This window comes from Copadichromis virginalis, linkage group LG22 (genome assembly GCF_057382275.1).
Source record: "Copadichromis virginalis isolate Kocher_CV1m ecotype Utaka linkage group LG22, C_Virginalis_male_GT1.1, whole genome shotgun sequence".
Classification (NCBI taxonomy): domain Eukaryota; kingdom Metazoa; phylum Chordata; class Actinopteri; order Cichliformes; family Cichlidae; genus Copadichromis; species Copadichromis virginalis.
The window spans coordinates 29,102,426-29,116,817 of NC_140638.1; the positions used below are offsets into that span (position 1 = coordinate 29,102,426).

At 41.3% G+C, this 14,392-nt stretch overlaps 1 protein-coding gene across 1 annotated transcript; it reads right to left on the reverse strand.

Annotated features, from left to right (window-relative positions):
* Window positions 1-9,161: 9,161 nt before the first annotated feature.
* Window positions 9,162-13,031, reverse strand: LOC146683604 (uncharacterized). The gene has a single exon (XM_085445231.1). It carries the CDS (start codon window positions 12,421-12,423, stop codon window positions 10,093-10,095), a length of 2,331 nt encoding a protein of 776 aa, XP_085301357.1. The 5' UTR covers window positions 12,424-13,031; the 3' UTR covers window positions 9,162-10,092.
* Window positions 13,032-14,392: the final 1,361 nt, after the last annotated feature.

Here is a 14,392-nt window from a genome sequence, read left to right on the forward strand (position 1 = left end):
AAAGACGTCGTCTTTGGTGGTTCTGATGGTTTGTAAGCAATTGAAACATAAACTAAATATACAGAGCCGATAAACTATATCCCTTGTGAGGTTAAACATCTGAACAAACAGAGATGGGAATCCTGCAACGATATGCAGGATACCTGTGGAATATTCCTTGGATCGGCGAGTAAATTTCATCTTCTGTCCAAACATCGGCAGATCTCATTTTCACTGCTTAAGCTTGTTTAAGAAAAAAGGCTTTCATGGAAACAGAATCAAAAATAAATTCAAACTTTAAAATGAAACAAGCGCAGAACACTCACACGCAAATCCACATCAAAGTGTCATCATTTTGCAGCTTATGTCCCATAACTCATATAAAAGTCAATGAGTTTCACATATCATTTGTATTATTTTTCAATATAAATGAAAAATAGGTTTAATTTTCAGATTTAGGTATCAACATCTACATAGGTTTAGAAAACAATCGCGGCTTTGGGTTGAAAATGCAACTCTTTTCTTGGTTGCCATGGTGACACGTTCCTTCTTTGTCCAGACAACATACACTGTAAGCTGCAGACACGAAATATTGTTCCTATTTAAATATATCCAGTAACAGAGTAATACAATTTTCAGGTATCTGTACTTTCTACTGCTCACGTTTTCAAAACAGGTTTGTTATTTTTGCTTTAATGTATTTGGGTCGAGTTATTATTTCGTCAGTGCGAGTCTTGAAATATCAAACCAATTTGAGCCTAAACAGAAACACATCCTGGTCGTTTATTAGTCACAAAAGGAGATTTAAAAAGAGATAGTGCCAAAGTCAGCGTTAAAAGTGGGTCAGTGTTTTTTTGTCTTGTTTTTGCCACAACACTGGAACGACTAGAGGTGTCCGTAAGTGACAGTTGCAGTACTTCAGCCTCTAGCTAGTGCTACAAAAGAGGAGCGAACATAAAGGGAGAGCCTTTCTTTTAAGTGGCAGGTGTAGCATGTTGACCTATGTTTGTATCAGCCACTAGATGGCACTGTGTCGCTGCAATGTGTGTAATTCACTGGCGAGCAAGAAGCTTCAGGGAAAGGGAAAAGAATAAGAAATAAAGTGGAAGCGGAGCAGAGATCAGTGTGTGCGTGCAGTTAATAAGAAGCTCGGTATACATACAAAAACAACACATGGTGTCAGAGTAGCGGATTCTACGCAATCCCTCGCCGTCGGACAGCGCAGACATGGAGGCTTACGGCGTTCCCACACCGCGTATGGATTGGGACTCCAGCAACCTGCCCGAGGCATGGCGGCGTTTCAAGCAGCACGCCGAGCTAATGTTCGCTGGTCCTCTTCGGGGGAAGGAGGAGGCAGACAAATGCAGCTACCTTCTTCTATGGGTCGGTGAGAAAGGACGGGACGTCTACAACACGTGGACGCTCACCGCAGACGACTCCCGAAAGCTTCAGACGTACTACGATAAGTACACTGATTACATCATACCGAAAGCTAACCCAATCTACGCCCGATATAAGTTTCATGAAAAGATGCAGGGTGAAAATGAGACATTTGAACAGTTTATTACGGAACTGAAACTACTTGCTAAAGACTGTGGGTACCCAAATACAGATGAAATGGTCAGGGATCGCATTGTATTTGCCACTAACTCGCCACACGTCCGAGAAAAGCTACTCAGCCAAGGCGCAGAGCTCACGCTAGAGAAAGCTATAGATATAGCACGATCACACGAGCTAGCAAAGCAGCAGCTAAAAACTATGGGTCACTCCAGGGGCCAAGAAACTGTGCACGCCATCGGCAGGAAATCGCACAGACAAGAATATCAAACAAGAAGCGTGAGACCAAAAGAACACGCTAATGCAACACTAAAAACGTGCAGTTATTGTGCCGGACAACACAGTAATAAAGACATCTGCCCAGCAAAAGGGAAGCAATGTGCAAAATGCAAGAAAATGAACCATTTTGCAAGAGCATGCAGGTCAAGACTCCCTTCGCAGACAAAAACCCACCTCAAATCAGTACACACTGTGAGAGAGAACATAGAAACGACAACTAAGGACACAGATGAGGACCAAGACTGTTTCTACATTGATAGCATCACCATAGAAAATGAAGGAAGAAAGGATGAGCAAGCATATGCAGACATGCAGCTTGGTTCCCCCCCACAGACAGTGAGGTTTAAAGTTGACACTGGGGCGCAAGCAAACACAATTCCAGCCAACATGTTCCAGACACTCTTCCCACATGTGACACTGAAGCCTGTCACACACAAGCTCACAGATTACGGGGGACACTCACTCAGCATGGAAGGGAAATGTCAGCTAAAATGCAAACACAAAGACAAAACCTGCACGTTGGAATTCCATGTTGTTAACACAAGCGCCCCACCTGTATTAGCAATGAAAGCTTGCCGTGACCTTAACCTGGTAAGGATCGTGATGGCAGTGACGGAAGAAAGAGGCAAGACAACCAACAGTTCACAGGCAATGCTGGACGAATATGCTGACGTATTTAAAGGGATAGGAGAATTTCCTGGCGAATGCAGTTTCCATGTAAATCCAGACGTTGCACCCACAGTCAGCCCACCTCGTCGGATTCCCATCGCTCTGCGAGCCCGACTCAAAGACGAGCTCGACAACATGGAAAGGAATCAAATCATATGCAAGGTCACAGATCCTACGGACTGGGTGAATGCACTTGTTGTCGTGGAAAAACCCAAGACGGGCAGACTCAGAGTATGTCTGGACCCCAGACCCCTCAACAAGGCTATACAAAGACCCCATTACCCTCTACCCACCTTGGAGGATGTCACCACAAAACTTGCTGGGGCCAAGTATTTCAGTGTTTTGGACGCCAGATCAGGCTACTGGGCCATTAAGCTAAGCCACGAATCATCTCTGTTAACCACATTTAATACTGTGTTTGGCAGGTACCGCTTCCTCAGGTTGCCATTCGGCATAATCTCAGCCCAGGATGAGTTCCAGCGACGCGTGGACGAGACCTACGAGGGCCTGAGGGGCGTGGAAGCCATTGTGGATGACGTACTGGTCTTCGGAGAAACCAAACAGGAGCATGACGACAATCTGAGGGCCATGCTGCAGCGCAGCAGGGAGAGAGGTGTAAAACTGAACCCTGACAAGTGCACCATCTGCGTCAAAGAGGTCAGTTACTTCGGTCACACATTGTCACACGAAGGACTGAAACCAGATCCACAAAAAGTAAAAGCAGTCCAAGACATGGCGCCCCCACAGAACAGGGCAGAATTGGAAACAGTGCTGGGGATGGTTAATTATTTAGCAAGATTTGCCCCACACCTGTCAGAGATAAACGCACCGCTCCGCCAGCTGTTAAAGCAGGACAGTGAGTTTGTATGGGACAAGAACCATGACAGATCCTTTCAACGAATGAAGGAGCTGATCACTAGAGAACCAGGCCCAGTTCTCTCCTTCTTCAACCCCAAGAAAGCGCTACGACTCCAGGTCGATGCATCCAAAAGTGGCCTCGGTGCTGTGATGCTACAGGACGGCAAGCCAGTCGCCTACGCATCCAAGTCACTTAACAGCACTGAGCAGAACTATTCCCAAATAGAAAAAGAGCTGTATGCTGTTCTCTTTGGTTGCAAGCGGTTCCACGAGTACATGTACGGGCGACATGTGACCATTGAGTCGGACCACAAGCCACTCGAGTCCATACTCAAAAAACCACTAGCATCAGCACCACCACGGCTACAGAGGATGATGCTACAGCTGCAAAAGTACGACATCAGCATCATCCACAAGCCAGGGAAAGACATCCCGGTAGCCAACACGCTCTCCCGGAAATCCATAGAGTTCCACGTCAAATCACTATGTGACGGGATGGATGCGCAGATCCACTCAGTCCTCAGCAACATGCCTGTCAGTGACCAGAGACTCTCAGAGATAAGAAACGAAACAGCCCAGGATCCTCAGCTCAACACCCTGAGAAGGACCACATTGAGTGGATGGCCAGATAAAAGGTCTCAATGCCCGCCTGACATCCAGGAGTTTTGGAACCACAGGGATGAGATCTCACTGATAGACGGGATCATGTTTAAAGGAGAGAAAATGATCATCCCAAAAAGGCTCAGAAAGGACATGATAGATCGGATTCATTCCAGCCATATGGGCATAGAAAAGAGCAAAAACAGAGCCAGAGACCTTCTGTTTTGGCCAGGCATGGGAAAGCAGATTGAGGAAGCCGTCGGAGCCTGCAGCACATGCCAGGAGAGACAAGCTGCTAACCCCAAGGAACCCCTGTTGTCACATGCAATACCAGAACGACCGTGGCAGGTCATAGCCATCGATCTGTTCACTTGGAACTCGGAAGACTACATCATCATGGTAGATTACTACAGTAGATTCTTCGAGTTGGAAAGACTGCACAGCTGCACTGCAGAAGCAGTGATCCACAAACTAAAGTCAGCCATGGCTAGGCATGGTATTCCAGAGTCGGTGATTAGTGATAACGGTCCGTGCTATGCTTCGAGTAAGTTTCAACAGTTCGCAAAGTCATGGAGTTTCACCCACACCACTACTAGTCCCCATTACCCACAGAGCAATCGTCTAGCCGAGAAAACAGTCCAGACAGCAAAGAAACTTCTGGACAAGGCCAAAGCGGAACATAAGGATCCCTACTTGAGCCTATTAGAATACCGGAACACCCCCGTGGACAACTTAAAGTCGCCTGCACAACTACTCATGAGCCGGAGACTTCGCTCCATCCTCCCTGCAACACCAAAACAGCTGGAACCCCAAGTAGTTTGCCAGCAAACAGTGCGTGAAAGGAGAGAAGTCTGCCAGCAGCGCCAGCAGACTTATTTCAACAGAGCCGCCCGACCTCTGCCTCAACTATATCCTGGCACACCGGTCCGGTTCCGGCAAAAAGACGGTTCCTGGAAACCAGCTGTGGTCACAAGTTGTGCCGACACGTCCAGAAGCTACAACATAACCACAGATACAGGACAAGTTTACCGGCGTAACCGCCGACACCTCCGCGAAAGCAGGAACAGCGTAGGAGGTGAGGAGTTCATTCAACCTACAGGCATCAGCGATAACAGCTCTGTGGTATCTCAGCCCCCGCCTGTGGAGCCCCCTGGTGAAGACATTACAACACCTGGATACACGACTCGATATGGGCGTGTTACCAAACCAAGACAGGTCTTGGACCTGTAATATTGTAAAGGGTGCAGGCAGATCGCTGCCCTAGAAAAAAAAAAAGGCTGTTTATATGTTTGTTGTTCCAATGATGTCACTAAATGCATCTGTTTATTATGTTTGTGATATAGCCAGTATTGAGTCGAATGCTATGTTATCAATGGATGTGCTCAGGATGTTATTCCTGTAATTTCAGTTGCCTTAGAAATTTTACAAGCCTGAGTTGTGTTTTTTTTTTTAAGAAGGGAGATGTAGCATGTTGACCTATGTTTGTATCAGCCACTAGATGGCACTGTGTCGCTGCAATGTGTGTAATTCACTGGCGAGCAAGAAGCTTCAGGGCAAGGGAAAAGAATAAGAAATAAAGTGGAAGCGGAGCAGAGATCAGTGTGTGCGTGCAGTTAATAAGAAGCTCGGTATACATACAAAAACAACACAGCAGGTAATTTCAAATGGAGCATTTCTGTCAGCTCAACAAAGATCAGCAAACACACAAAGTGTTTGTGTGCAGTTTGTCTCAAAGTGTGTTGCTAGCTAAAAGGTCCAGCTGCTGGAGAGAAAGAGAGCTAATGTCACTCAGAGATGGAGAAAGATAAGAAAGACAGGGGAGGAGAGGTGCAAGACAGGTTAGATATAAAGGTAAGGACTGCTCAGTGGGATTTAAGAAACTGGAATTTTAAAGCTTACATGTAATTCCTTATGTTTTAAATCAGATATTGGGTCTGTTCATGTAACATGACATTTTTTCCCATATTGTGAAATGTGCTGCAAATCAAACTGAGGTAGACTAACTGCTATTTAAAGGCTGCATGAAAATCCTCTGCAGGTGAGTGCAGGATAAACAGGTTAGTTTGCTGCACTGTGATGGATTTAAAGAACAGTGTGTGGTGCACAGTGCCTGTGGTTTTATGGTCCGATGCTTGGATTCACTGACTGAATTTCACCCTCATACCAACTGCGTAGTGTCTAATATAAAGACAGCATAAACAGTGTACTGTCAGGACGGAAATCAGCCAGGACAACTCATGAAACATCTGCTGACATCTGGTTGAATTCAGTTGTGTAAATCTACAAAGACTAGCAGGTCCGCTGATTACAGCCTGTACACTAAGAAAACTTAAAACAGGAAAAAAAATAGAAATATCCTCCACAGAGCTGCTTTTTACTTTCTTACTTTGAGTACATTTCAGAGCCTATGCTTTTTTACTTTTACTTGAGTCCTGCCACGTTCATAAAGCCTTTTATTCAACCTTTCCATGTGATCTCCTCCCCTACTGATCACTTGTCCTCTATCCTGCTGCTTATATGTACTGAACTCTGTCTTTGTCTTGAAAAAAGAGTAGGGAATGACATAAATTGCCAGTGGCAGGCTTTTTCAAGGAACATATAAGGTCATAAGATTTAAGATGGCTAAATAACATTGGTATACTCAGATGCTGATTTTCTTCTTTAGTCCTGACAGCTACCAGTTAGGAGTCCAGATTCTTATCTGTGGTTTATACACTGTATCTGGTATAAAAGGGACAACTCACTGGATCTGCTCACCATCACATGCTGCAAGGGGACTGGCCTTACCCCCATGCAACACTCCTAGATGAAGAGCTGTACTTTACTTTATGTCTGTATTCTTATCTGAAATAAACAAAAACTAATGCAGGCCATACAGTGTTTAGTTTTTGATCTTTGCAGTATGTTCATGAAAGCATGCTTTTTGCTGTTAGCTCTGTCTTTGTAAGGAGGGGAGCAATAGATTTTCTCTTTTCCTTCTTTGGTCGAAACGTTCATGAGATCTGAAGAATCTGCCAAAGGGATGTTTGCAAATGGAAACTCGAGAGTTGCTCTTTTAAAATGTAAATTATTAATACATAAAAAATTATATGCATGATTTAGTAATTATTACTATAGCCATTAGTTATGAGTTATTAGTTGAAATTGAGGAACTACTTTCTTCTGGTGTTCTCAAAGTACAAAATAGTTGTGTACCTGGTGTAATGTTAAATTATAGCACTGGTTTTCATCACATCAGTGTTTTTTCATATTAATCAACACATGCCTATACATGTTGCTTGCATATATTGCAATATATTCAAAAATGTAACTGCTGTCTTCCCATATAAATGCATGATTTAATCATACTATAATGGCTGTAGCATATGTATGTCTGTATGTTCCCCATTTGTAGCACATAGCAAATATACACCATTTGTTGACATATAGTGCACACATGCTGCATTTGTTTAATTTGTGCATATTCTACATTCCTTACACTCCATTTTTTTATACTGAGCTGTGACTGTGTCTGACTGTGTGAACGAAATCATGGGAATCTTGAAAAACATGCTTCTTGTCAGTGACACTGCAAACCTATATATATAAAGATTAGCAAGAAACTAATGTTAACAGCATCATAACAGTCATTGCTCTCCCACATTGTTTTAGTGCATTATCTGGATTCTCCACACCATATATAAAATGTAATGTTTTATGTTACACTCAGTATTCTTGTCCACTTACAAACGAGACAAAATCGTCTGTTTTTGCACAGTTCCTAGGCCAACCTCCGTGTGTACAATTCAGCAAATAGCTCCTCCCATTCCCTTTTCTGATTAATGGTCAGTGTGTTACAGTATCATTAGAAACGGGAAAGATTTCAGTCAGCATTGTCCACTTTAGTGCCTCAAGATAAATGGAATGAAGACAAGTCCTGCATAAGCTATATACATGGAAATGCACATGTGTATATCTGACAGCAAGGTTCAGACCTTTGTTATGTCAGAAGTCTTGGCTTAAAAGTTACCATTTGCAGTCATTATGGGTAATGATTTCCCCATCATTCCATTTCTTGTGCAGCACACCACAGGAATTACTGACGTTAGGAGCCTAGATCAAGAAAGTGGGGAAGCCAAAATGATCCCAGTTAAAGGTACAGCTAAACTATGCAATGTGGTGAGCACCAAGGCTCAAGGTACTGGCGACGTTGTCAGGAAGCTGCCTTATATTTCCAACACCTTATAGAAAGGTGTTGGAAATATAAGGCAGCTATATAAGGCAGGAAGGGGAAAGTTGAGGGGCACAGCAAGGACGGAGAATGAAACCAAACCAGCCATTAGATGTAGATCTGGAGATCTACATCTATATGTAGGTTTACTTTAGAGGCAAGTTCCAACTTTAAAATCTTTGTTTGCGAAAGTGACAGAGATTGAGATGGTCAAGCAGGGCAGGCCTGTGTGTTTGGAGGACACAACATATATAGTGGAAGGGGAATGGGAATGTCAGAGGATTTACATGTGCTTGACTGTGAGCACAAGTCACTAAAGCCACTAAAGGACTGACAGTGTTCATTTCATTCCTTCTTGCACGAAGACATTGGTCCTGAGGCTTCATGCAATTGCACCTATGGACGCCATGAGCTAGACTACCTGGGCACCATTTCACAATTGACCTAAACTGTACCTGTTTACAACTGCACCTAGATTAAAACACAAGTTGACTATCTACATGTGTTTAATTTTAATTTTTTTTTGTGTCTCGTTAAAAGCCATTGAAAAGAGCACAAAATCTCATCATTCTGTACTTAAAACATACAGAATCTGTTAAAGATACACAATATTTCATGTGAATTTAAAGCTAAAATAACGGGTTTTTTTCATTTATTATCCCAAAGGAATACAGTGATGGAAATAAATTATGTGATCGTTAGTTTAAGTTATTTTGCAATATTTTTCTGACACTATTTTTCTGACATTGGTTTTACCAATCTTTAAACTTGTTTTTATTTTTACAGAGTATCTCTGCATACAAGATACCCTTTGCTTTAAATTTAAAGCAGATACATTAAAATATCTAAAGTTAATTTAAAGCAAATACAGAAATGCAACAAAAGTGGGGTACAAAACAACCTTGATGCAAACTTAAAACCACAGATAAAGAAAAGAACAGACTAGCCCACAAAAATAGCATATTTCCAAACCTTTTGCTAACAATCAAATAATCAAACTGCACAAAGCTTTAAATCCTTTCAAAGTTTCTTTTTTATTTCATCAGCAAATTATGTTAATTAAAGCTCATGCTAAGAAAAGTTTCCAACTGAGTTCAAGAAAATGGAGAAAACCTCCATTAATCTTATAATCAACCATACAAAGAAGATGGAAAAGCAATAGAGAATGCACTGATGCATGCTCAGGCATCCAGGTAAGTAAATCCCAAAAGGCTGAATCTGTTGATCTGGACGTAGCGTTTTCAATGGGAGAAACATTCTCCTTCAGTCACTTGGATGAGTGAGGAAACATTTCTCCCACTGAAAACGCTACGTCCAGATCAACAGATTCAACCTTTTGGAATCTAGAATGCAAATGATGGTTGATAAATAGCTATGTATGCAATGTGACCACTGGCTAAGTTAGGCCAATGCATAGCCAGTGGCCTCAAGGAACTTTATATTGCATGGTAAAGACCCTGCAATATAAAAGAAACCCCAAACAATCTAACGATCCCCTCTGAGCAAGCACTTGGCGACAGCGGGAAGGAAAAACTCCCTTTTAAGAGGAAGAAACCTTCGGAAGAACCAGGCTCAGGAAGGGGCAGCCATCTTCCACGACTGGTTGGGGCATAGATGGTACAAAACATGGACATAGCTTGTTCGTTGGAAACTTGAAGCCAATACAGAAGAACCTTAAGTGTACATTCAGTCTGAAGTCTACCAGATGGCAACAGCTAGCCTGATGCAAACCTATAGAAATCTATAGGAAAACAGCTTTCTTTCTTGATCCACTCCTCCTTAGCACATCTGGTTTTTGAAGACTGGAGTTGGACACCCCTGTTCTATATTGTCTATGGGGCTTGAGGGGAAAGAGTTGTAGTGGTGTATATACATGGGATGTCGAAAGATGGGAGTGGGGAAGAAATGCTCCGTTCCCCTTACTTACTGCAAACTGCCTTTCAGAAATGGGGATAGATGTAGTCAGAAAATGCTAAATACAAGGCAGCACCTTGGAGCCATGTTGTCCATCCCCCATGATCCTCCACGTCTCTGGGTTGAAACGTCTGCTCTTGTGGAGTTTCCATGTGAGATGAACTTTCTGTAGGGATGTCCTTGTTTTTCTCCTCCAGGTCTGTAGTTTCGCTTGTTTTAATCCTCTCTTCCTTTTCAGTTGACTCATTGGATTCAGGTGTGAGCTCAAAACTACTTTGATGGGGTTCACCTTTATCAAGCTCTTGCATTTCTTTTTGCAGAGCCTGTTCATTTTGTCTCATTTCCTTCTCACAATCAGCCAACTTTTTGGTAAGCTCCTGGACTTCCTGTTCCAGAGCGTTGTTTTGTTCCTCTATTCTGTTACTCTCTTCTTCAAAGGATTTGAGTTCTTGCAAAACAGATTTGAGCTCCTTAACTTCTTCCTGAATAGCAATGTTTTTTGCTTCAATGTCTTGTTTCAGGTCTTGGTTTTGATTGTTCAGAGACTCATTTTCCTGTTTTGATTCCTCATACAGTTCCTTAAAATCTTTGAAATTTTCCAGGCTTGCGTTTGCCTCATGGATGTCAGTTTGGAGAGCCTGGATTTGCTGTCTCATTTTAACTTCTTCATTTTGAAAAGTCTGTTTCAGGTCACACATGCTCTGTATTATAGCATCATTTTCTGACCTGAGTGCCTGGTTGTCCGTTTGGAGATCTTTAACTTTTTCCTGCAATGCCAGCTTCTCCATTTCATACTCTTCACGGTTACGGTGCATTCTTTCTTCCAGAGCCTGTTCATTTTGTCTCATTTCCTTCTGACAATCAGCCAACTTTTTGGTAAGCTCCTGGACTTCCTGTTCCAGAGCGTTGTTTTGTTCCTTTATTCTGTTACTCTCTTCTTCAAAGGATTTGAGTTCTTGCAAAACAGATTTGAGCTCCTTAACTTCTTCCTGAATAGCAATGTTTTTTGCTTCAATTTCTTGTTTCAGGTCTTGGTTTTGATTGTTCAGAGACTCATTTTCCTGTTTTGATTCCTCATACAGTTCCTTAAAATCTTTGAAATTTTCCAGGCTTGCGTTTGCCTCATGGATGTCAGTTTGGAGAGCCTGGATTTGCTGTCTCATTTTAACTTCTTCATTTTGAAAAGTCTGTTTCAGGTCACACATGCTCTGTATTATAGCATCATTTTCTGACCTGAGTGCCTGGTTGTCCGTTTGGAGATCTTTAACTTTTTCCTGCAATGCCAGCTTCTCCATTTCATACTCTTCACGGTTACGGTGCATTCTTTCTTCCAGAGCCTGTTCATTTTGTCTCATTTCCTTCTGACAATCAGCCAACTTTTTGGTAAGCTCCTGGACTTCCTGTTCCAGAGCGTTGTTTTGTTCCTTTATTCTGTTACTCTCTTCTTCAAAGGATTTGAGTCCTTGCAAAACAGATTTGAGCTCCTTAACTTCTTCCTGAATAGCAATGTTTTTTGCTTCAATTTCTTGTTTCAGGTCTTGGTTTTGATTGTTCAGAGACTCATTTTCCTGTTTTGATTCCTCATACAGTTCCTTAAAATCTTTGAAATTTTCCAGGCTTGCGTTTGCCTCATGGATGTCATTTTGAAGAGCCTGGATTTGCTGTCTCATTTTATCTTTTTCATTTTGAAAAGTCTGTTTCAAGTGAAACATGCTCTGTATTATAGCATCATTGTCTAATCTGTATGCCTGGTTGTCCCATTGGAGATCTTTAACTTTTTCCTGCAATGCCAGCTTCTCCATTTCATACTCTTCACGGTTACGGTGCATTCTTTCTTCCAGAGCCTGTTCATTTTGTCTCATTTTATCTTTTTCATTTTGAAAAGTCTGTTTCAGGTCACACATGCTCTGTATTATAGCATCATTGTCTAATCTGTATGCCTGGTTGTCCCATTGGAGATCTTCAACTTTTTCCTGCAATGCCAGCTTCTCCATTTCATACTCTTCGTGTTTACAAGGCATTTTTAAGTTGTTTTTAAGTTGCTCCAGAGCACTTTTCCATTCTTGATCATTTTGTTCATAAGCACTCTCCTTTGCTTGAACTTGTTGTCTCAAAGCTTGATTTTCACAGTGCAAATTGGCAACACAATTGTTCAGCTCTGAATTCTCCAAGCAAAGCTTCTCATTTTGTAGTTGTAGTTCCCTTTTGTTCTTGTTTTTAGAAAACCCATATTCTTTGAGAAGCAGTTCAATGGTTTTTCGGAGGTTTTCGTTCTCATATTTGAATTCCCTCACTTGCTGGCGAAGGTTTACATTCTCTTCCATCACATCACTGGAAATGGAGGGGGACTCAGACATTTTTGTAATTTAACTAAAGTTAAAATCTACTACTACTTACAACAGTGCTAACTGTGTTCCTTGTTCACTTCAAAAAAGTGTCTCAAATTACAGTCAAGCGTATAAGCTGTTTGCCTCTTCAGTGAGGTTGTAACTGAATGGACACAGGGTTTGGGTTACTTATATAGATTTCAGATCAAAGGAATTCTAATAGAATGTGATGAGTCATGCTGATGTCATAAGAAACATGTGATGTCACAATGAACATGTCAGATGAAATGATGGAAAAAATAACAATAGCATTGTCTGGTAAATTGATTAATGATTCCATGATCTTTGAACCTGCAATGGACTTTATTAAAAAATGTAACAAGTGAATAAAATGTTTTTAGATAAATGTGTATTTTAATGAAAATTTGCTGAGCTCTTTTGTGCAGGATTGTTATGTGTGCATTGTGCCACATTTAAATCTGGCACAATGTAGACTTTACTTTAAAAATAAAGTAAAACAATTTATGATAAAGTTTAAAAAGTTCTTTATTGGCCTTTCACTGCTCTAATTTCTGAAAGACAGAAATTAGAAATTTGTATCAGCAGTGTCATCCTCTGAATGCTTCATCACACTGTGAGTTATGTTTTTATCCTTCAAGACTGAGCTGATGGAGAACAGGGTTTTTTTATGTATTTATTTTACTTAAATTCACCAAGTCATCATCATTACCTCAACTTGAGTTCATAGATGATCCAGTTTTAGTTTTTTTGTTATTAAATGTCCCCCTCTGTCCCTACACGTGAAACCCTGTTAAAAATCAAGATTGCTCTAAACGATCCAAGGACATATAAATGTCATCTGTGTGTGTAGCAATTTCTTAAATAAGCATATTAAATAATATTAAATTAATGCACAGTTGAAAGGATTCAGGTCTTTTCTACCTTTTTTTTTTTTTTTTAATTCAGTCATATTGTATGATTCTTTCATTTTCTGTAATTCTCTATCATTTTTTTTGCCTGAAGAACATATTGAGGAGCCAGGATTTTGTGATGCATTTGAGCTTTTTCCTGCTGAAAGTCGCTTTGCAGCTCACACATGCTTTGATTTTCCTGTCTGAAAAATATTTGCAGACCAGTGCTTTACTGAAAAGACATCTGGTTATAAGCTCATGTTTTACCAACTAATGTTTTATATGACAGACCTAAAACTCACACTTTTGCTCTGATAAACAGTTCGGCTACATTCTCACATCATATCGTTTATTTGCTGGGTGTGACAACTAAGTACCCCTTCAAAGGACGTTTTGGTAACAGCAGCTAACGGTGTCAAAAACAGCAGCACTTACTGAGAGAAATCCTGAAGAACTCAGCTCAGTATCATTGTCATCAGACAGAAGTAAGCTTCTTTAACAAAGTAACAGAAACACACCGGCCATCTGCAGTCATTATGGGGTACAGAGGGTTAAGTCTGACATCACCATCTTCAAATTCCTCAAATATGAGCGATCCCTCTCATGTACTCATTTTTAATCTTGTTCATTCTGCTTACTTTATATGAATATGGTAGCATTTTCAATTCCTCCACTTCCGCCTCGACTTCCTGTCTTTCTGTTAGTGGCACCATGTCCAAACCATGGATGACAGCAGCTCTGACTATCATTTTCTAAGTCTTCCCTTTTATGTCTTGCTGCTCATTCATCATGCTTACACCTGTCACAAGTCACCACTAATACTTGTCTTCATCCTGTCTGCATCCTCTTTTTTTACGTCTCTTCTGGACTGTCCATTGCTTAGGATGGTTGACCCCAGATATTTAAACGCATCTACCTTTGCTACCTTTGTTCTTTGCAACTTTACTGTTACACCTGCTCTCTCTAATTCACACTCGTGTATTCTGACCTTCGTTCCTCTTGTCTCCAGTGTATACCATCACGTCTCCAGGCTCTTTTACACCTGCTCCTTATTCTTCTACAGATCACAATGTCATCTGCAAATATCA

Bases quoted from the DNA above. Each gene is read 5' to 3' on its own strand.
- LOC146683604 (XM_085445231.1), bottom strand. From the start codon at position 12,423: ATGTCTGAGTCCCCCTCCATTTCCAGTGATGTGATGGAAGAGAATGTA.